This window comes from Leopardus geoffroyi, chromosome A2, assembly GCF_018350155.1.
Source record: "Leopardus geoffroyi isolate Oge1 chromosome A2, O.geoffroyi_Oge1_pat1.0, whole genome shotgun sequence".
Lineage (NCBI taxonomy): Eukaryota > Metazoa > Chordata > Mammalia > Carnivora > Felidae > Leopardus > Leopardus geoffroyi.
Genome location: NC_059331.1, coordinates 114,148,733 through 114,173,899, shown reverse-complemented (window position 1 = coordinate 114,173,899; position 25,167 = coordinate 114,148,733). Strand labels below are relative to the sequence as shown.

General features: G+C 34.8%; 1 protein-coding gene across 3 annotated transcripts in view; it reads right to left on the bottom strand.

The window, feature by feature from the left end:
• The window catches only part of SP4 (Sp4 transcription factor), an 82,533-nt gene that overhangs the window by 11,322 nt on the left and 46,044 nt on the right, over nt 1–25,167 (bottom strand). For 2 of the 3 annotated variants that reach the window (XM_045495048.1, XM_045495049.1), the window contains exons 4-5: nt 23,422–23,650; nt 15,407–15,606 (exon numbers count right to left, since the gene is read on the bottom strand). In XM_045495048.1, coding sequence (XP_045351004.1) covers nt 15,407–15,606; nt 23,422–23,650 — 429 coding nt within the window. Of the gene's footprint in view, nt 1–7,567; nt 7,766–15,406; nt 15,607–23,421; nt 23,651–25,167 lie in introns of those variants that run through there. The other variant, XM_045495050.1, reaches the window with a different exon arrangement.

Genomic DNA, 25,167 nt, shown 5'->3' with positions numbered 1-25,167 from the left:
AGGAATACAGGAACAAAAAAGACAGAACCATACAGAAAACAAATACCGAAACGGTGGAAGCCCTCATCAGTAATTCCATCAAATGAATGTATTAATGCTCCAATTAAAAGGCAGAGGTTGCCAGAATAAATTAAAGAAAAACATGATCCAACTATTATGCTGTCTAAAAGAGGCTCACTTTAAACTCAAGCATGAATGGGCTAAAAGTAAAAGGATGGAAAAAAGATATAACATGCAAACGAGAGCTGAAATAGTTGTTTTAACAGACCAATATGATAAAAATAGTAACTACAAACAAGGACACTTTATGATAAAAGACTCATTCCCATCAAGAAGATATAGCAATCATACATATACATGCACATAACAATAGAGCCCTGAAGCATAAGAAACAAAACTGAGAGAAGTGAAGGGAGGTAGAAAATTCTACAGTATACTTATTCTTCTCCTGTATTCTCCATTTCATTCGGTAGCAGTTATCATTGGTACCAATTTTCTCTTTTCTCACATTTAATAATCACCATGTCCTGTCAATTTTATTACACAAACATTTCCTCGAATGGGTCCCTATATATTGTTACAACTTCTGTTTTACTTAGGATCTTAACAATTGTCTTTGATAATTGGTCTCAATATTACTCCCTGTAAATTTATTCTCCATACAAATACCAAATGGTCTAAAACAAAAAGATGACTACCTGATTAACTGCTGGAAACTTTCAGTGGTTTCCTATTTCCTATGGCTGTGGAAAAAAAAAATTAAATAGTATATAATATAACATCCTACAGTAACTGGCCTCTGCCAACCTTTTTTGTTTAATCTATTGTCACAAATATTATGGTTCCCAAACACTGAACTGTTTATAGGTCTTGACATATGCTACTTTCTTTTTTTGCATGAATTGGATCCTAGATCAGGATAAAAATTTTTTTATTTTGCTTCACCTACTAGCCATGAACTTTGGGCAACTTCTTTATCCAATTCTTAGTTTCTTCATTTAAAACTAGGAATAACAGAGATACCTATTTTATGTTATTGCTCAAAGGATTAAATTAGAAAATGAATGCAAAAAAGCATTTAGAAAAATTCCTGCACACTGAAAGGACCCAGAAATTTTAGTTACTACATTTACTGCCTGTCTCAATTTGTTTAGTACTCCCATGGCTTATTCTTATTAATCACGAATCTCTCAACTTGGCTCAAGGAACTAAGTTTGGGCCTTAGTAAAGAAATCAGTCAACCTCCTAAAACTTCAGGTTAGTCCTTATTTATAAAATGACAGGGTTGCACATAATCATTTTTAGAAGTTCCTCTGGCTCAAATCCTATTATCCTTGGAAGAGTTAAGAGAAGTGTATGATATTGAAGCATATGTATGAAGCATATGAAAATGGCTTTGGATTCTTAAAAAAAAAATCTCCCTTTTTACAATTTAATTTCTCAAAGATAAGACTTTGTCTCACACTTTAAAAACTTTGTTTTAATTTATATACAGTAAAATTATTCTTGGTACATAGCTCTGTGAATTTTGACAAATGTATTAAATCATTTAGTCATCAACAAAGTAAACATATGGAAGAGTTGCTATCACTTCCAAAAATTCCTTCACAAAGCCTTTCTGTAGTTAAATTCTCTTTTTCACCCTTATACCCTAGAAAACAATAATCTGTTCTCTGTCTCTATAGTTTTTACTTTTCCATAATGTCATATAAATGAAGTCATATAATAGGTAGGCTTTGATGCTAGGATCATTCACTTAATGCATCTGAATTTTATCCCTGTGGTTGTGTATATTAATAATGCATTCCTCTGTGTTGAAGAGTGGTACTCTAGTATAGATATGTGTTGGTTCACAAATTGGCCCTTTACATAAAGGGCAAGAAGAAACCAAAAGAGGCAGACCATTCCACATTGGTAGGTGCAAGTTTTAACTTACAAGAAAGGGAACTTACTTATGAGGCTTGTTTTGGATAGCCTTCAGATGAATAGATCTCTGTACCTACTTGCCAAATCTTAAAAGTTTACACAGAAGTCTTAACTGGGTTCAGTGACATACACTGTCCAGATGGTTTCAACACCGCTTTCTCTCAAGGCTACATCCTTAGAATAGCTCCCAGTGTGGGAAGAGTGGGCACAATGTATATTACAAGGACATGGGAGGGAGGTGAGAAGCCTCTGATTACAGAGGTTCAGCTTGCAGGTCAACCAGCAGTCAAGTCCTCTCAATTACCTCTTCCAACAATATAACACAATTTTTTATCCATTTACCAGTTGAATATTTGGATTATTTCCAATTTAAGGTGATTATAAATAAAATCTGCTATACATATATACATAGCTCTTTGTGTGAACATAGTTTTTATTTCTTTGGGGTGAATACTCAAGAGTTGATTGCTAGGTCGTATTTGCTAAATATATGTTTAACTTTATAGGAAAATTCCAAAATGTTTTCAAAGATGCTGTACCATTTTGCATTTCCAATGGCTAGGCATTCTTGCCAATGCTTCTAATTGTCAGGATTTTGGTGTCCTTGTCTTTAATTTTAGCCATGTTAACAGAAGTGTGCTGGTATTTTGTTGCAATTTTAATTTGCATTCCTCAAATAACAGGTGATGTGGAATATTTTCATGTGCTTTTCACATGTATATCCTCTTTGGTAAAATGTCCAAATCCTTTGCCAATTTTTAAAAACTGGGTTTTTTGTTTACAAATTGTTTTTTTTTTTTTTTCAACGTTTATTTATTTTTGGGACAGAGAGAGACAGAGCATGAACGGGGGAGGGGCAGAGAGAGAGGGAGACACAGAATCGGAAACAGGCTCCAGGCTCTGAGCCATCAGCCCAGAGCCTGATGCGGGGCTCGAACTCACGGACCGCGAGATCGTGACCTGGCTGAAGTCGGACGCTCAACCGACTGCGCCACCCAGGTGCCCCATTTACAAATTGTTGAGTTGTGAGAATTCCTTATATATTCTAGATGAAAGTACATGTCAGGTATGATTTTTTTTCCAAATATTTTCTCAGTGTGTGTCTCGTGTTTTCATTTTCTTAACAAAATGTTTAACAGAGCAAAAGTTTTTGTCTTTATCAAGTCCAATTTATCAGTTCTTTTATGGATTGTACTTTTGGTGTTGTATTAAAAACTCATTTATTTGTATGAACAGCCTTTTTTAATAGATACCAGGGTTTTTCTAAATAGACAACCAGGGTGTCTGCAAATAAAGACACTTAATTCTTTCATTACAATCTATATGTCTTTTCCTGCTTTAGTGTACTGGGTAGGACTTCCAGTACGATGGTGAAGAAGATTTATTAAAAAAAAAAAAGAAAAGAAAAGAAAAAGCCGACATCTCTGCCTTGTTCCTTATCCTATGGGTATTAGGTCCTCCATCATTAAGTAAAAGCTTAACCATAAGTTTTTAACAAATACCCCTTACCTGGTTAAGGATATAACCTTTAATTCTTAAGTTTGCTGAGAGTTCTTATCAAACCAAATGCAGATTTTCCCAAATGCTTTTGGTGTATGTATTTAAGTAATCATATGATTTTTTTTCCTTCTCTTGTTAATATGGTAAATTACATTGACTGATTTTGGAATGTTCAATCAGCCTTCATTCTTGGAATAAACACAACTGAGTCATGATATATTAGTCTTTTTAATATATTACTGGACTTGGTTTAATATTTTGTTGAGGATTTTGACATTTGTATTTATGAGGATACTGGTCTGTTAAGTTTTTTTCTTCTTCACTAGTAATGTCTTTCTCTGGTTTTAGTATCAAGTTAATGAAGGCCTCATAAAATACTTAAGTGTTCCCTCATTTATTTTTCTAAAAATGACTGCAGAATTGGTATCATTTATTGCTTAATATAGAATTTGCCAATAAGGTTTTATTTCTGAGCCTAAGGTTTTGTCAAAAGTTTTTAGTTAAAATTCAATTTCTTTAATACATATGGTGCTATTCATATTATTTATTTCTTCTTGAGCAAGTATTGATCATTTGTGTCTTTTAAGGAGTTGATCCACTTCACCTTAGTCATCTAATTCAGAGTGTAGAATTATTCATAGCATTCCTTTACTATTATATTGTCTGTAGGAGCTCTAATAATATCTCCCTTTTCCATTCCTGTCATTGATAAATTTTCTTGGCCCATCTGGCTAGACTTTTCAATCCTACCTTTTCAAAGAAAACTTAGCTTTTGTTTGAATGATCTTCTTTATTAATTTTTCTATTTTCAATTTTATTTGTCCTCTTTATTGCTTCGTAACTTCCTGTTTTGGGTTTGATTCATTTGTTTTCTAGTTCTTTAAGGTACAAGCTCATTCTATTTAAGAACTATTGACTTAAAACCTTTCTTTGTTACTAATAAAAGCATTCAATGCCATAAATTCCCTCCAAGTACTATTTTACCTACATCCCACAAATTTTGATATGTATTTTCATTCAACTGAAAATATTTTGTAGTATCCCTTGAGATATCCTCTTGACGCGCAGGGTTAGTCAGAAATGTGTTGGTTAGTTTCCAAAATTTGGAGGTTTCCCAGATATTTTTGTTACTGACTTACAGTTTAATTCTATTATGATCTGAGAACATACTTTGTGTGATTTCTATTCTTTTAATTTGTTAAGGTGTATATCATGGCAAAGAACATAATTTATCTTCAAGAATGCTCCATGTACTCATATATAAAATATTCTGTTGCAATTGGCTAAAGTGTTCTATGAATGTCAGTTAGTGCAATTTGACTGATAATGTTCTATATCCTTTCTACTTTTCTGTCTACTTGTAACAATTACTAAGAAAAGAGTGTCAACTCTACACGACTAATTGTGGATTGGTCTATTTTTCCTTTTAGTTCCATCAGTCTTGCTTCATAGATTTTAGAGCTCTGTTGTTAAGTGCCTATTGTATTTAGAATTGTTATGCCTACGTGGAAAGTGAGCCATTCCATCATTAGGAAATGTCTTGTCATATCCAGTAATTTTCATTGTTTTATGAAGTCTATTTTGTCTGTATTATACATAATTATTGATTATATTTAAGTCTATCATTTTGGTATCTGTTTTCCATTTCTGTCCTGTTTTTCATTTTTGCTTTTCCCTTCTCTTCTTTCTTTTGGGTTATTTGAATATTATTTAGCATTCTATTTTAATTTATTCTCCTTACCCCCCCCCCAAATCTCTGTATTTTTAGTAGCCAATAAAAGGGATTACAATATGCATATCTAACTTTTCATAACACATATACCAAGTTCTAGATTTTCACAGTAAAACAAAGAAGTTTCAACCATATAGACTCTTTACCCTCTCCACTTTACACTGTATTTACCACATATATTACATTTACATACAATGAAATATACCTGTATTAAGATTTTTATTTTAAACAAACATTTTTAAAAAATTTAAGCAGAGGAATAATAGTCTGCTATATTTACCCAAGTATTTACCATTTATTTTGCTCTTTTTTTTTTTTAATTAAATTTCTCTGGTATGATTTCCTTTCAGCCTAAAAAAACTTTTAGCATTTTTTCTGAGTAGATAAATATCATAAATATTTAGCAGATAAAGATCATAAAATGTCACAAAACATGACAACAAATTCGTAGATTTTCTTCATCTGAAAATCCCTTTGTTTTGCCTTTCTTATTGAGGATACTTTCACTGGATATAAAATGCTGAGTTGGCAATTCTTTTCTTTTTCTGGCCTCCATATTCTCTGAAGAGAAATCATTCATCGTTCAAATTTCTGTTCTTCTATACATAATGTGTCATTTTTTCAGACTCCTTTCCAGATTTTTTCTTTACCTTTGATTTTTAGCAAATTGATTATCATGTATCTGGGCATGATTTCTTGTCAATTCCTGTTTGGAATTCAACGAGCATCTTAAATCTATAATTTACACCTAATAATGGCTGAAGTCTCAGTTCATTATTTTGTCAAAGATTTTTCTACATCACACTTTTCCTCCTCTCCTTCTGGAACTCCAATAATGACAACCAGGTTTGTAAGTTCCACAAGTCCCTGAGACCTAGTTCATGTTTTTCCCCTGATCTTTTTTCTTTTCTGTTCTTTACACTGTATAATTTCTAGTGAACTATCTTCAACTTCAGTGACTCTTCTCTGTTATCTCTATTTGCTGTTGAGCATGATATAATGAATTTTTAACTTTGCATAATGCATTTTTTCAGTTCCAAAATTACCATTTAGTTCTGCCTTTTTTTATTTCAAAGATGTCTACCTTTAGTCCACGAATGATGGTTATAATAGCTGCTTTAAAGTCACTGATAATTCCAACACGTGGATCATCCTGACACAGTCACAAAGTCACAAAGTCAACTTTACTTGAGTCACAGTATGTTGAATAATTTTGGGTTGTATCCCAGACATTTTGGATATTATGTTGTGGTAACTTTGCATCCTGTGAAAGAATCCTCTGGGGAATGTTATGTTTTTGTTTTAGTAGGCAACTGACCTATCTGATTTCAGACTAGTTCTATCTTTCCCTCTTTACGGGTTCCCATATTAAATAATTTTCAAAGACTTTGTTATGTTTAGGTCTGCTCAGCACATTCTGGCAATCAGGTAGTGGTTTATAAGACAGTTCACTTCTTGAAGCGTTTGTTATGGTTCTTTGGGTCTATTCTGTGCATGTGCAGCTCACGGGTGAGCCCAGAATTTATTCTGTTCCATACATGAAATTAGGGAATCACCTTTCACAGATCTCTCCAAAATTTCCCTCATACTTTCCAACTGATATCCCTTCTTGGTTCCTCCTGCCAGAAAGCCAGAATTCTTGAGGCATCCTACACCATTCTGCACATACACAATAGTGTCAGGGCCTTCAGATTAAAATAGCAACGGAGTAAAATAATAGTGACCCTCCTCATATTTAATAGAAACAAGGGCCCCATTTCTGGGTTTCTTTGGCCAGAGATGGCAGGTATTTTCTCAGGTTTTCAGGTCTCTGCTGCCACTACTGCAGCACAACCTACAAACAGAGTTGGCCTCAGGGTAGAGAGGCCTCTCTTCTCAGTTCTCAGGCTGGATGTATATGGTGTTTGCTATGTATTACAGCTATTCAGTGTCCACAGGGTCATTGCTAGGAGACAAAGGAGGAAAAATTCCTGTGAAACTCACTTGTGTTATGCAGTGCTATATAAGTTTTGATTTTATCAAATTTCTGCAGACTAGAATACAGATTATTAAGGAAGAAGATATATCTAGAAGAGAGCCAATCTGTCTTCTATAGAATTGTGTAGAAATATTGGACTCAAAACGGTGAGAGGGAAACATGGAACATAAAAGAGTAAATTAAAGTCTGTACATGGATCATTAATCCTACTATCAAAAAATTGGGTCAAAACATTTGATGATTTTTATCTACAGAAATGTGCCCCCACAAAACATAAATGACTCTTAAATATAGAGAACAAACAGAGGGTTGCTGGAGGGGTTGTAGGAGGGGGCAAATGGTCTAAATGGGTAAAAAGGGCATCCTAAATTCATTGTTGCACCATATGCTAACTAACTTGGATGTAAATTAAACAATAAATTAAAAAAAAAAAAGAAATGTTGCCCACAGTACATTACAGTATTTTGGTAATTAGGTATCTTGCATTATAACACAGTATCCCTGCTGAGTTGCCTAAAATGAAAGCCACCAGTTCATAAAACTTCCTTAATCCTTCATTCCAACATAGTTACCAATCACCATCATCAACTTGAATAAAGGCCAAGGACCACTGGACAATTCAGGAAAGCCTATAACATGGGAAAAAGCAAGGTACAGACAAAAAAAAAAAAAAAATTACCTTGGAGGAAACATAAATATTAAAAAAAATACTTAGCTGGAAAACTCAGATTTTCAGCAAACTCCTGCATCCATACAATGAGAAGAGTATGCTATAAAAAAAAAACAGTAGAAAAGCACTCTTGGAAAAAAAAAAATCAGAAGACATATCTGAGTATAAACTTAAGAAATCTCACAGGAAATTAAAAGGTAAAAAGCCAAAAAAAGCTGTAAGATGTTAAAAAAAAAAAAAATCAATGTAGGGGCATCCCACTTAGACAAAGTAAGACTGCAAAAAGAATAGAGAATAAAAAGGGGAAATGAGAGAAAAGGTAGAAAGGGGATGAAGGTGAACTCTGAGTGGAAAAGTCCAACAGGTTTGCACAATAAATGAAAAACTATGCAAACATACATAATTATGCAATTAAAAAAACAAAGATTAAAAGAGGCTCTTACAGTAAAAAAAAAAAGACAAAACAAAAGAATGGGGGCATGTCAAAAAGGATAGAGGCAGCAATCTAAAACAACTTCCAACTGGCCAAAGATGGAAGGAACAATGTGAGCCAGAAAATAATGACAATATTGGATTATAACCCACAAAATAAAATAAATACTCATGAGTCCATGCTGGATTACAAATAAACAAATAATTGGGGAAGAAGGTATATATCTTCCTTGTATAAGAATCAAAACTAAAAACTGGAGAAGCAAAAAAGGGAAATAAAAAATGGCCTTTAACACAATAAAGTAATTGCTGCAGGCAAGAAACAATGAGGAATACTAAAAGGGAAACAGGATTTTCTTTACAGAGAAACAGGATAATTGCATAGCCTTGAAGAATACGACTTCCCCCTGCCCTACCCCCTCTCGAGAAATATTTACTAATTACAGTGGTTGTTTTACAGTACATCCAAAAATTCTTTGTCACTCTTCCCTCAAAGAGGTAGAGTTTACTTCACCGCCCCTTTAGTGTAGACCGGACTTAGTAACTTGCTTCCAATAAACAGTGTATGGAAAGAAGAAACAACTTCACAGTGGAGCTACCTGGCACACAATATCTTAACCAATTCACCAACAATAAGATACACGGACATCGTGTACTTCCTGATGCAATGCGATGAAGAAGGGCAATGATACCTGTGATATTCTTCCCAACAACATTTCGTAACTTCACTCTAATCATGAGAAAATACCAGACAAACACAAATTGAGGGATATTCTACAAAATACCTAACTTTCAAAAGTGTCAAGGTGAGCCAAAAAAAAAAAAAAAGTACATAAATAAAAAAAAGAGTAAGGAAATTTCAGATTACAGGAGACTCAACAGCCACAACAAATAAATAGAATGTGGTGTTACGGATTGAATCCTGGAACAGAAAAGGTATCATTTGTGGAAAAGTCTGTAATTTAATTACTAGTATTATACCAATATCAACTTCTTAGTTTTCATAAATTACAGGAATATGGAAGAGGTTAGCATTAGAGGAAGCTGGGTGAAAGGGATGTAAGAACTCTCTATGCTATCTTCACAACTTCTTCTGTAAAACTATTTCAAGGTAAAAATTATAAGTAAATAAGAAAACAAGCTTTTAAAAGCTGACAGGGGAAATTAGGTCACCTACAAAAAAGGAAGAGAAGAATAACAATGGACTTCATATTAATAAAACAAATGCAAGAAAATGATAGAGCAGTGCCACTAATGTTTTAAGTATCATTTTCAACCTACAATTCTGTTATATTAGCCAAGGCATCTATTAACTGGGAAAGCAATATAAAGACATTTTCAGACAGGGGTCCAGGATGGCTCAGTCAGTTGAGGATCTGACTCTTGATTTTGGCTCAGATAACGATCTCTTGGTTGTGGGATCATGGCCCACGTTAGGCTCTGAGCTGAGCGTGCAACCTGTTTGAAATTCTCTTCCTCCCTATCCCTCCTCTGCTTGTGCACACATGCGAGGTCTCTCTCAAAAACTTTTTTTTTTTTTTTAATGAAGAAAGACATTTTCAGACAAATTTACTTCCTAGAGCTTTACTGTAGGAAGCATTTCAGAATGTTTTCTGGCAATCAAGTAAACTAAGAAAAATGAAGAGAGGAGATCTTGAGAACACTGGATCAAAACCAATACAGCAGGGAAGAAAAGTCTCAAGATTATAGTGTGCAGCAGCCTTACAGAAGAATCCGACTGATTAGAAAGCTGGAACCTCCAAGTGAAAGGATAAATTGGACGGAATTAATGCTATCTTTGAAAAGGCTAAATAACAAAAGGAGGTGATAAAGTTAGCCAATGCAAGGGTAAAAAAAGGAAATTTAGACACTTGAAGAAAAAAACAGGAAAACATATATAATCAGACTCATCACATCACAGTCATAACATTATTATTTATCGGTTTTCTACTTTAAGAACTAAGCTACAAAAAAACGGAAACAGTGCTTATTTAAGAGAAAGTAAACATTTTAACATGAAGAAAAAGAGAAGAGAAATAGGTAAGAGAAGTTAAGAGGTGAATGCTAGTATCTCTAACACAGGGTAGTAAGGTCAAGAGACAGTGTCAGGCCGACCCTCAGTTAAAAAAAACCTGAATGTCAAAAGATGATGTAAAGTGAGGTAATTTCTTAACTCTTAATGTAAGAAGTCAAGAGACAGTGCCTAATATTGACAGATCAATAACAACATAAGCATATTATTTAGATATACAACAACCATCAGAAGAAGAATAAAAATGTAAGAATAGTTAACAAGACTAAATACAGTTCTCTCGGGGTTAGAACAGGGGATGTGGCAAAGATTCCCCTTAAATGTTTGTAAATGATGTATCTGATAAGGGGGTTAACATCCAAAATATATAAGGAACTCCTACAACTCAACACCAAAAAAAAAAACAAAAACAAAAACCTGATTAATAAATGGGCAGAGAACCAGAAAAGACATTTTTCCAAAGAAGACATAGAGATGGACAACAGATAACATGAAAAGATGCTCAACATCACTAATTGTCAAGGAAATGCAAATCAAAACTCCAATGAGCTATCACCTCACAACTGTCAGAATGACTAATATCAAAAAGACAAAAAAAATAATTGTTGATGAGAATGGAGGAAAAAGGGAACTGTTGGTGGGAATATAAATTGGTGTAAGCACTGTAAAAAATAATATGAAGGTTCCTTAACAAATTAAAATAGAAATACCATACAATTCAGTAATTGCACTTCTGGGAAGAAAAAGAACACTAATTTGAAAAGACATACACACTCCTATGCCAAGATCTGAAAGCAACCCAAGTGACCATTGATAAACAAAGAGGATATGGTATATACTGACAATAGAATATTACTCAGCCATAAAATAAGAAAGAAATCCTGTCATTTATAAAAGATGGATGAAACTAGACGGTATTATGCTAAGTGAAGTAAGTCTGATCAAAGACAAAATACCATATGATTTCACTTATGTGTGGAATCTAAAAAACGAAACAAATGAACAAGCAAAACCAAACAGAAACAGACTCATAAATCCAGACAGCAAATTGGCAGTTGCCCGAAGGGAATGAGATAGAGAGATGGGCTTAAATGAAGGGGATTAAAAGGTACAAACTTAAAATTATAAAATAAAAAGTCATAGGGATGTAAAGTAAAGCACAGAGAATATAGTCATAATCTTATACAGTGACAGATGGTAACCACTTACTATGGTAAGCATTTCATAATGTATACAAGTGTCAAATCACTATGTTGTATACCTGAAACTAATGTGTCAACTATCCTTCAAATAAAGATAATTTTAAAAATAATCCCCTTAACATTGTAACCTCTTTTACAATTTAATTTTTTTTTAAATATTTTTTGAAGTAAGCTCTATGCCAGGCATGGGGCTTGAACTCATGACCCTGAGATCAAGAGTCAAGTGCTCTACCAACTGAGCCACCATGGTAACCCTATGACTTGATATTTAAATACCATATACATGTGACATTTGGAAATTAAAAAGGGGTGCCTGGGTGGCTCACCCAGGTTAAGCGTCTGACTTCACCTCAGGTAATGATCTCACGGTTTGTGAGTTCAAGCCCTGCGTCATGCTCTGTGCTGACAGCTCAGAGCCTGGAGCTTGCTTCGGATTCTGGGTCTCCCTCTCTCTCTGCCCCTCTCCCACTCATAAATAATAATAAATGAATAAGCTTTAAAAAAAAATTCCCAAAAAAGCAAAAATAACTGGCACTATTTTCAGCAGTAAATAAAAATAACTCATATATTCATTCATAGTAAGGACTGAATTTCTACTTAGTGTAGTGGTTGCCCCTTAAGAAAAAAATAGTTCAACAATTTTGTGCATGATGTATTGAAGATGTTCGAAACACTGAAAGTAAGCTTAAAATACATTCAATTCTGATTATTCAGGCTAGTAGGTTACAATGGTATTAATAGTTAAAAAAAAAAAAAAGAAAGAAAATATGCCTCCAAATCATTAGTAATTTGGTTTTGAAGTTTATGTGTATTTAAGTCCTTGAATAAATTTGTTTTGTATATCTGTATGAATGTGGGTATGTGAGACAAGACTTTAGAGACTCATTATTTCTCAAATAAAATGATGAAATCACAATGTGCAGTTCCAAATTCAAAGAAAGCAGCAATTTTTCTTGGCTTCTCTAACTTGTCCCACTGCTAATCCACAGCGGAAACATTGCATCCTGTCATACTGACATCAATGGCAGAGCACTTTTTTAAAACAGACATCAACACTGTTATGGGATTAATCACACCATATTTGCCAATATCAATGGTGAGGTGGCACTATTAAAAGTCCTAATGCAGGAGCGCCTGGGTGGCTCAGCCGGTTAAGTGTCTGACTTTGGCTCAGGTCATGACCTCACTGTTTGTGGGTTTGAGCCCTACATTGGGCTCAGATTGTGTCTCCCCCTCTCTCTTACCCCTCCCCTGCTCACATCCTGTCTCTCACTCTCACAGAAATAAACATTAAAAAATGTTTTAAAAAATTAAAAAAAAAATCCTAATGCAATACCATATGGAAACCTTTTAAAACTTTTTTCAAACTATGCTAACTCAGGGACTCAGCCAGTATTACTAACACTCTGCCTACTAATTTATGTACATATCAAACTAAGTAACTTTATCACTTTTAAATTTAACTATTTTTTCTTCTCTGACACTATTTTCTAATCCATACAATGGAGCTAATTTCTATCTCAGTGTTACTGTTAGAATCAAATGAGACAATTTATTTCAAACATGTGATGTATGATAGCTGATCAATACATGCCAATTCTATTTCCTCTTTTGTCCCACATGTACCTTGGTACAAGTTAAAGGTTATTCTAATTTGAAAATTTATCCAAATTACTAATTTATTCAACAATTAAATACTGAAACCCAGATGTATACAGGCATTCTAAGTAGAGAGGGTGGTTGTTCTATGCAAAACTTAGAAAAAGAAGATGAAACTTACACAAAAACTTTAAAACCATTAGAAGAAAATATTTTTAAAAACTTTATGATCTTGGGATAGGAGAGGATTTCATTAAAAGTAAAAAAAGGAGGGGTGCCTGGGTGGCTCAGTTGGTTAAGTGTCCGACTCTTGATTTCAGCTCAGGTCATGATCTATCTCCCGGTTCATGCGATTGAACCCCATGTCTACCTCTGCGCTGGCAGCATGGAGCCTGCTTGGGATTTGCTCTTTCCACCCCTCTTCCGCTTATGCGCATGCTCCTTCTCGCTCCCTCTCTCTCAAAATAAATAAACGTTTAAAAAAAATAAGAAAAGCAAAGGACAAAAGAAAAAACATATTTGACTAAAAAATGTAAAACTTCCATGTGACAAAAAATAGCAAGAAGTCCAAATACTAGCAATATAGGGGGAAATTACAACACATAAATCAGTAAGAAAAAGAAAAATAACCCAAAAGAAAAGTGAGCAAGGAAATAAATAATCAACAGAAAATGAAATATAAATGATCAATCAACAAGAAAAGATGCTTAATCTCATGGATAACCGGGAAAACTGCTACTTAAAAAAATAAGGAAACCAGGGACACTTGGGTGCTTGGTTGGTTAAGCGTACGACATCGGCTCAGGTCATGATCTCACGGTTCGTGGGTTCAAGCCCCGCGTCAGGCTCTGTGCTGACAGCTCAGAGCCTGGAGCCTGCTTTGGATTCTGTGTCTCCCTCTCTCTCTACCTCTCCCCTGCTCGTGCTCTCTCTCTCTCTCTGTCTCACTCAAAATTAAAATAAATAAATAAATAAAATAAGGAAACCATTTTAGATATACAAAAATTTTCTTTTTTTTAAAGCAATAAGCATGTTTTTATTTATTTATTTTTTAAAGTACGCTTCACAGCCAACATGGGGCTTGAACTCACAATCCTGAGATAAAGAGTCACATGCTCTACCAAGTAAGCCAGCCAGATGCCACAAACTGACAAAAATTTTCAAAAGTCAACACCAGTCAGTACTGGTGAACACACAGCAAAGTGGAAACTCTCAGTCACTGCTAGTGAAATAGAAATGGTTACCAGCCACTTTGGAGATTCTTTAGCACTTATTTAGCAAAACACATTAAATTCTCTGTGATCCAAAAATTCTATTTGGCACACATGTTCACTGTATGTTCACAGTAGCAAAGTTCATGATAGTAAAAAAAAACTAATGATAATTTAAGCAGCACAAGGAATGGATAAACAGTATGGCAGTCATATAACAAAATACTGCATAGCAAACATGTATACATACATTTGTATGTACACATATGAACTTGGATAGATCTCAAGACATAATGATAAATGAAATTATGATACTGTATCATTTATGTGAAATTTCACAACACACAAAACGGTATTTTACATACACATGCATGAATAATATATGTAAGAGTATTAAAACTGTACTAAAAACCTACATTTTAAATGCATGGGGGCTGTTGTCTTTGAGAGGACAAAGACGATGTCAACTTTGTAGGATTTGTTTTATTAAAAAAAAACAAATATAACAGCTGTCAATTCTGAGAGGCGTATATTTGTTATATTATTCTTGATACTTTAGTCAATTTTCTAAATTGTAAAAAAACCAAAAACTAATAAAGGTCACCAGTAAGATCAGAATTCAACTCTCTTCACCTATGTAAATACTGACGAAAAATAATATATGTGAATTCAACATGCTAAGAATACAACAGGTTAAGTAAACGGAATATATTCCTTGTTATGTAATTACTCTAATAAGCCTCACAAAAAGTGGAATAAAATGTATCCTGGAAATGAGGTAACGATTTTGATTTTTTTTTTTTTTAACGTTTATTTTTGAGACAGAGAGAGACAGAGCATGTACGGGGGAGGGTCAGAGAGAGAGGGAGACACAGAATCCGAAGCAGGCTCCAGGCTCTGAGCTGTCAGCACAGAGCCCGACGTGGGGCTCAAACTCACAGACTGTGAGATCATGACCTGAGCTGAAGTCAGACGCTTAACCGACTGAGCCACTCAAGCGTCCCACGAATTTTGATCTTAAAGAACTTTCATAAAATCAGTAAAGTGAATTGTCTTTCATTTGCATATTTCCAATTTTCATCTAAGCATTAAAAACATACAAACCCTGCAATAAACCAACTAACCTGTATGGGTTCTTCTATGTCTCTGGAGTTCATCACTCCTTGTGAATCTTTTGCCACAAAACATCCAGTTGCATACAAAAGGTCTTTCTCCAGTATGCCAGCGAAGATGTGCTCGTAGGTGAGATGTTTTGCCATAAACTTTTCCACATCCTTCAATATGACAGATATGCTGTTTCTTTTTTCCTGGTTCATTGCTGCCTCTAACAAAAACAAAAACCAAACATTAATTATACTCTTAGACACCAAGCTTATAATTACAGAAAAACAAAAGGGAATCAACGTTCTTAAATGATACACTTCTGAATGGGTTTTTAAAATCATGCCACAACTGTAGTTAAAAATCAGAAAAATTCTAATCAAAAAAGGGTTATGTATGAAACTCAAAACTGTTATGAAAACATGTTAACCTCAGAGAGTTCGTGTTCTACCACGGACTTAATGTTCCTTCCCTAACAGCCTCTTCCCTTTGGAAAAAGTCTCTAAGCTTTTCAAGACATTTGAAAATTCTTCTCAAATACCAAAAAAATGGTAATCTCCATTTAAAAGTGTACGGTTCAGAGTTTCACTCCCAGTAGGAAAGAAAGCATGAAGAGCTCCATTGGCCTAGTCCCTAGTGAAACCAGTGAAAAGTATGAAAACAAAACAAATAATATGTACAGTTCCTGGAAATGGCTCTATGAACATATAGCAAATAAATAAATACTCAAGAAAATTAAGAGTTGGTAAGAAGAGTGAGAGCCTGTGCTATTTGAACCAAGACCCAACCCTCTCTCCCAATTTCCTATCACTTCCCTTGACACATACACAGTGCAGATTGGCGCAGCCAAGAACAGGGTTCCCTTTTCACACCTCCTAGTTTGAGCTTATCTCCCTAGGAAGGGGCAAGAGGTCAGCATTTCTTATTCCACCCCCAGTTACCTGCTGCTGAGGCTAAGTTTCAGGCAAGTGTGACTGACAGGTAGGGAACTCTCTTCTACCCAAACCCAACTCTTGAGACCTTGGCTCTACCTTGGACAGGGCACAGTGAAAACACTGCAGTCCAGTCACCTTTGACTTGGCTCCTTTGTAGTGCCTACATCAGAACTTCCAAGCCAGCAGAGGCAAGTCAAGAAAGCCTGAGGCCATTGCTGCTGCCCTGCCACCAAGCATTTAGCTCTCAGAGCAAGGATGCCACTCAGAAAGAAATGTGCCACTATCCCAACCCTATGTTCAGGAGCCATGACAAAGAGATGTTGGCTAGAGAGAGCACAGCATATAACAGAATTCCAAATCTCTTCCCAAGGAACTGAATTCATTTGCAAAGTGTGGAAAAACTTCAGCGTATGGGTGCTCTTAAAATCAGTGGAGGCGGCTGCAAAATGAAGTTGGGAGGGGACTAATAGATACAATGGAGAAATAGGCAAAACTATGCTCACTAGGCTGACTGAAAGAAGGGAGGGATGAGGCCAGCTGGGAGTAGCCCCACAGAGTCATAAATCTTAAAGCGCAGGCCTGTTGATCTAGTCCTTTAAAAAAAAAATCTGATTGGATCACTTTGTAGAGCAATATACATTTCAGGGCTTTGAAAACAATAGAGCAATCAGTGGACAATTAGTGGAGTTTAACAACTGGGTGTGGTTAGGGACAGGACATTAAAGATCTCTGCCCAAACCACTGTCCTCCAGGGTCACTGTAATCATACCGAATTTTGCATCCACTGAGGAGCAACATACTTCATGGCGACAGTGAGCAACATGCTTCATGGCGAGTTAAGGGAAGTTCACCAAAATAATCCAGCCAGTCACTAAATAAGCAAGCAAACAACAATAAACCAGGGGTGGGGGGATGGGGGTGGGCAGTACTAAGAGTTGCTACAATCCAGCTTCCAACAAAAAATCTAAGACATGCCAAAAATAAAACAGAGGAATATGACCCTTCACTAAAAAAAAAAAAAAAAAGCAGGCAAGTGAAACTGGGAGAGCAGATTTAAAAAGACTTCAAAGTAGCCATTTATAAATATGTTTAAAGAACTAAAGGACACCATGATTAAAGAAACAAGAAGATATAATGACAATGTCACATCAAATAGAGAATATCAATGAAGAGTTACAAATGGTTAAAAAAAACTACCAAGAGGAAATTGTGGAAGTGAGAAGTACAACTGAAATGAAAAATTCACTAGAGGGACTCAAAAAAGGGAAGGAATAGTAAAATTAAAGATAGATCAATAGAGACGATGTAACTTAAAAAGAGACAAGAAAAAGAACAAAGGAAAATGAACAGTGTCTGAGAAATGTGGGACATCCAAGTATCGGTGAGGGAAGGAACGGGGAGGACAGGGGAGAGGAGGAGGAGGAGGGAGAGAAGGAGAGAGAGAAAAAGTGCCACAGAAAAAATATTCAAAGAAATAATGACTGCAAACTTAATCAATTTACTCAAAAACATGAATCTACACATGCAATAAGCTCAACAAACTCCAAGCAGACTAACTGCACAGATCCACAAATAGACATCTTATGTACTAAAAAATCCTGAAACCCAAAGACAGGACAAAATCCCGAAAGCAGCAAGGGAAAAATAACTCCTCACTTAAAAGGGAACTGCAGTAAGAATAAGAACTTGCTTCTCAGCAGAACAATGGAGCTTAGAAGGCAGGGTGAAAACATATTCAAAGTATTCAAAGAAAACAACTCAAACAAGACTCTATCTAGCAAAACTACCTTTCAGAAATGAAACAAAGATATTCCTGGATACACAAACACAGAGAATTTGTTTTGAGCAGACCTGCTCTGCAAGAAATAGTAAAGGAAGATCTTCAGGTTGAATCAACTGGATGCAGAAAGTAATTACACAATTAAGATGCACACAAACAAGCAAGAGATCACCAGCAAAGGTAATTATGTAATTACAAAGGACAGTGTAAGTGCGTATTGCTTGTCTTACCTGATTTGAAAAGTAATTTTAAAAACACTACGTGTAAAACCTATTGTTAAAGGCCATAACATTACAGAAATGTAATATATTTAATATATTTGCCATTAACAGCACAAAGCAGGGAGGTGGGAGCAAAACTCGACTGGGCTAAGAAAATGATGCCAGAAAGGAACTCAAACATCCAGAACAAACAGAGAACTACTGATAAAGTTAACATAGCAAAAGTTATATATGCTTGCTCATCTTCTCTCAATTTCTTTACGAGACATTACATAAAGTAATAATTATAATAACGTATTATTGGATTTGTAACACAGATGGATAATATATATAACATCACAAAAAGTAAGCTATAAAGAGAGAACATTTCTATAATTCACTGGGATTAAGTTACTATAAATCTTAAACTGATAATGATCAATATGTATATGATAAGGCCCAGAGCAAGTACTATGGAAATAACTCAAAATAATATAAGTGAAAAAATTATTAACAAAATTAAAGTGCTATAGGGATGGCTGTGTGGCTAAGTTGGTTAAGCATCTGACTTCGGCTCAGGTCATGATCTCCCAATTTGGGAGTCTGAACAGCTCAGAGCCTGGAGCCTGCTTTGGATTCTGTGTCTCCCTCTCTCTCTGCCCCTTCCCCACACATGCTCTGTCTCTTTGTCGAAAATAATTAAACAATAAAAAAAAATTTTTTTTAATAAGTAAAAAAATAAAGTGCCATATTATATTCGCTTAATGAAAAAGAGAGTAACAAAGGAAGAAAAAAGACATGACACACACAAAAACAAGCAAACTGAAAGACAAATTCAACCATATTAATAACATCAAATGCAAATGGATTACACAATCCATTCAAAAGACAGATTTTGTCACAGTGAATTAAAGAAAAAACAAAAAAAAAACACTAAGATCCAAACTACATGCTGTCTACAGGTGACATAGGTCACAAAGACTGAAAGATACAGGGAGATTAAAGTAAAAAAGATGGAAAAAGATATGCAAACAACCACCACAAGAAAGCTGGAGTGGCTGTACTAATAATACCAGACAAAATAAACTTTAAAAACAAATGTTATTGAAGACAAAGGGGGAAATTTTATAGGGCTAAATGGGTCAATCCATCAGGAACATATAACAAGTATAAACATACGTGCACTTAGAGTAATAAGAGAACACCTAAACAGATGAAGTAAACTGACAGAAATGAAGGGAGAAAGAGACAATTCAACAGTAACAGTTGGAGATGTCAATACTCTATTTGCAATGATATCTTCATAAAACAATTAAGCAGAAGAGCAACAAGGAAAGAGAACACTTGATAAACTTGACCTAACAAATATCCATAAAACACTCCACTAAACAGCAGCAAAATATACATTCTTCTCAAGTGAACATGTAATGTTCTCCAAGATAAATCATATGGCTAGGCCATGAAACAAACCTCAACAGAAGACAGAAGTAATGCAAAGTATGTTTTCTGACCACAATGACATAAAACTAGAAATTATAGCAGGAAATTGGAAAATTCACAAATACCTAGAAATTAAATAATACACTCCTAAACAACCAGTGGGTCAAAGAAGAAATCGAAAGGGAAAGCAGGAAAAAGCCCGAGATGAATGAAGATACAACATAACCAAATTTAAGGGATACATGTAAAGCAATGCTTAGAATTTTTTAATTTTAGAATTTATTTATTGGACAGAAAGAGAGTACACACATGTGCACAAGCTCACGTGAGCAGGGGAGGGGTGGAGAAAGAGGGAGAGAGAGAATCCCAAGCAGGCTCCACCCTCTGAGTGCAGAGCCCAACTCTGGGCTTGATCTCCTTAACTCCAAGATCTTGACCTGAGCCAAAATCCAGAGTCATACACTTAACTGACCTGAGCCACATAGGCACCCCAGAGAGAAATTTTTAGCTGTAAATGCCGACATCAAAAATATCTTAAATCAATAACCTAACCTTCCATCTTAAGACAACGGAAAAAGCAAATTAAATCTAAAATAAAGCAAACAGAAGGAAGGAAATAATAAAAAATAGAGCAGGAACTAATGAAATAAAGAATACAAAAACAACAGGGAAAAAAAATCAATGAAACCAAAAGCTGATGTGACTTGACTTTTGAAAAGGTCAACAAAATTGAACAAGCCTTAAGGTAGACTGACCAAGAAAAAAAGAGAAGACTCAAATTACTAGAATCTGAAATGAAAGAGGACATCATTACCAACCTTACAGAAATAAAAAGGATTATACAAGAATACCAAGAATAACTGTATGCCAATTACTTAAATAACTTAGATGAGATGGACAAATTCCCAAAAAGACATTAAGTACCAAAAAGTGATTCAAGAACAATCAATCAGAAAAACCCTTAAAAGTAAACAGATAAATTAGATGAATTAGTAGTCAAAAAATACCCATAAGAAAAATACCCACAAGCCTAGGACTTAGTTTCACTGATAAATTCTACAAAACAGCTAAAGAATTATTCTTCACAAACAGTTCTTCACAAACTTTTTCAAAAATAAACTGGAGGAAACACTTCCCAAATCATTCTATGAGCCCAATATTATCCTTTCCAAAAGCAGACAAAGACATTACAAAAAACTACAGACCAACATCTCTCACGAACACAGATGCAGAACTTAACAAAATACTAGCAAACTAAATATAACTGTGCATGTATGTGTGTGTGTGTGTGTGTGTGTGTATAAAATTACATACCATGACTAAGTTGGGTTTATTCCACAAATGCAAAAGTACTTTAACATCTGACAATCAATTAATACCAATAGAAAAGAGAAACTACATGATCATCTCAACAGATACACAAAAGCATCTGAAAAATCCAACATCCTTTCATGACAAAAACAAAATGAAGTAGGGATAGAAGGGAGCTTGCTTAATTAAAGGCATATAGGAGAAAGCTCAGAGCTAGCAACATACTTAATGGTGAAACACTTAAGATCAGGAACAAAACAAAGATGTCCACTTTTGCTACTTCTATTCAACATTATACTGTAGATTCTGGATGGAACAATTAAGTTAGAAAAAGAAATAAAAGTCATCAAGACTGGAAAGAATGAAGGAAAACTATCTCTTTTTGCAGATTACATGATCTTACATATAGAAAAATCTTAATGAATCCACTAAAAAAAAAACTATTAGAACTAATAAAAAGAGTTCAGTAAGGTACAGATACAAGATTAATATACAAAAATTAATTGTGTTTGTATACACTTGCAATGAATAATAAAGAAAAAGATCCATTTATAATAGCATCAAAAAGAACAAAATACTTAGGAGTAAATTTAACAAAGAAGTACAAAACTTATACTCTGAAAACTACAAAATAGTGTCAAAAGAAATCAGAGAAGATCTCAAACTGACAAGCTGATTGATTCTAAAATTCACGTGGAATTGAAAGTGTCTCTGTACAATCAAAACAATACTGAAAAAGAGTAACAAAGAGAACACATAGTGCCCGATTTCAAAAGTTCAGAGAAGGACAAAGTAATCAAGACTGTGTGGTAGAGGCATAAAGACAGACATATAGTTCATTGGAATAAATCCAACAGTCTAGAAATAAACCTATTTGGCTTATATGGCCAACTGATTTTTGACAAGGGTGACAAGACCATTCAATGAATGGGGAGGGGAGAGTCTTCAACAAATGGTGTTGGATGGATCCTTACCTCACACCATACACAAAAACTAACCCCAAAACCGATCAAAGACCTAAATGTAAGAGCAAAAACTATAAAACACTCACAAGAAAATGAGGAATCTCTGTGATCTCAGATGTGGCAATGGATTCTTAGGACACCAAAAGCAGAAGCAACCAAACACAAGGCTGAATTTCATCAAAATTAAAAACTTAGGTGTTTCAAAGGACACTATCAAGAAAGTGAAAAGACAACTCTCAGGCTGGGAAAAAAATATTTGCAAATCATGTATCTGATAAGGGACTTGTATCTAGAATACATAAAGCTATTACAATTTAACTTAAAAAATCTAATTTAAAATAGGCAAAAGATCTTAATAGACATTTCTCCAAATAAGACATACAAATGGCCAATAAACACAGGAAAACACACCTGACTAATGAAGTCATCAGGAAAATGCAAATTAAGACCATACTGAAATACCATTTCACGCACACAAGGAAATCTATAATCAAAAAGCCAAATTATAACAAGTGTTGGCAACGAACTGGAACCCTCATACACTGCTGGTGGGAACGTAAAATGGCACAGTTACTTTGGAAAATAGTCTGGCACTTCCTCAAGTGGCTAGACTTAGAGTTACTACATGGAGCATTAATTCCACTCCTTGTCCACTCCTTGTCCATTTCAAGAGAACTAAAAACCTATGCCACACAAAAATTTGTATGAAAGTGTTCATAGCTGCATAGGAGCCAACTGGTGGAAAAATTCCAAGTGTCCACCAAAAGATAAATGGGTAAGTAAAATACTGTGTATCCATACAATGAAACGTTCATTTGTTCATTAAAAAGAATGAGGTACTAATATGTGCTAGAATATAGATAAACCTTGAAAACATTATGCTACGTAAATGAAACCAATCAAAAGATCACATATTGTATGATTCCATTTATATGCACGTCCAGAATTGCAAAAAGACAGAAATTTGTTCAATGGCTGCCTTGAGTTGGGAAGAAAGGGGGCCGAGGGGGTTGAGGGCTAAAGAAGTCAGGGTTTCTTTTGCAGGGTATCAAAATGTCCTAAAATTGTGATGATGGATGCACAACTTTGTGAATATACTAAAAACCAATGGAATGTACACTTTGAGTGAAACTGTACAGTATATGAATTTTATATCCATATTAAAATTTTTGCATAACAAATGAAACAAGAAAGCCACTAAAAAAAAGTAGAAGGCAGAAGGTGGAGGACCGCTAAAACTCCATTCCTAAACTAGCTCAATTTAATCCCTGTAATAACAATATTGTATCTCAACTTCTGGGCTACAGAGCCAGTGACATTCTAGTGATCCAAGGACCCGGCCAATGGCTTGGTTTACCTACTATTTTATGCCTTCCAGAGAGATAAAGTTGGTAACAGAGCATTTACCTTCCTTCTCCTTCCCTACAATTAGGACAGGAACAGGCAACTCTTCGAAGCCTCTTGCCAGGCTGCACCTCTTGATCAGAAGCTTGCTGGCCTTGCTGCAAATGCACTTGTGTGAGTTGGTCAGGACTAACAGCACCTATCGTTGCGTTAGCAATTCCTCCAACTGCTACAGTTACAGGAGCTATCGTGGCTTGTTGGACCTTTACTCCATCTTGTCCTTGCTGCTGACCTAAAAATTGGGGGTGAGGGGGAAAGAGTATTATAATGTTTTCTATTTCTAAAGAAAGGATAAAAAAAAAAATTCCATGTGGACATTTAAAAACTACCATATTTGTTTTAATAGTTAATCTGTGTAAAATACAACAGCAAAGGGGTTAATGATTTGTATTATGCAAACCCTCCTAAAATACAATATTCTTATTAAGTAGTTCAGGCTGCCTCTCTGTCTGGTTGGTGGGACTACACATAAATCATTTAACCCTCTCATGGCTTTAATTTTCTCATCTGTAAAAATGACGACAACAATACTTGCCACCTACCTACCTCACCAAAGTGCTGTGAGGATTCATGAGACATTATTTGAAAAGCACTCTGAGATCCTCAGATGAAGGATGCTGTATCCATTTCCACAGTAAACAACGTATCTCATTCACTCCAAGAAAATACAGGAGTAAAAAGTAACCAAACGAATGATTAAGTTTTATAGATATTTCTCATTCCTAGATACTTCAGGTTAAGCAAACATTTCTTTATTAAGGAAATCTTTTTTTTTTTTTATACACACTGAGTTACATAGTTTTTTAAAGTGTAAAACCACCCATGATTATTACATACTATCACTATAATCATAAAAAAGACATTTAGGACATTACTACTTTATTCACTCATGTAGCTCAGACTTCACCTCTCAGGTTAGTACATACACCAACTTGACTTCTTCACTTAGGGAAAACTATGATAAATAATACATAATATGACAAAAAAAATATCTCCTGTGAAATGCACAGGAGTATGCCTTATAATCATCCTCTCTCTCAACACAGTTCTTTTTCCACATCAGTTTTGGAAGGGCAGCTAAGAAACACCTATTTATAAAGGAATGTTCCCACCTGTGAGAGTTGATGTAAGAATTAAACAATTTTTATAAACTCCTTACCACAGGGCCTGCCACAGAGTTCACTATTGGTTATTTGTTATTATTTGTTAGCTATTATTACTGCTACGAGTGTCCATTGAGTTGGGTGGCAACACCAGAATAAAATATGGTAGCAGAAATAAACACAAGAGAATTGGGTATAAAATAAAGGGTTTATTTCAAAGCTGCATATGTAGTACTTTAAACATTCAGAGCTATCAAGAAAAGATAATAAAAATCAGCAAGTGAAAACTAAGCCTCTAATTCTCCTAGCCAAAGTCAATCTCATTCTCCTCTGTGTATTCAAAGCACCCTGAAACCTTTGGTGCAGCATCAATATTTGTAATACAAATAAAAAAATATGTATTTTGTCATTGTTTTAGTAAGGATACATATTTTAGTTTTCCTCCTAACATTTAAATTTTTGATCATCTTTGAATTAACATGGTGTGATAGGTAAAACAGTGCAAGTAAAATCCAAAGTTCTGAATTCATGTCCCATTTGGTGACCGTGCACTTGGATACCCTCAAGTTATCTCACCTCTAATAATGCTGACCTCCCTTAAATTCCTGTCCCTTATCTACTTCAGAGAGTTCTTTCTGACAATCCT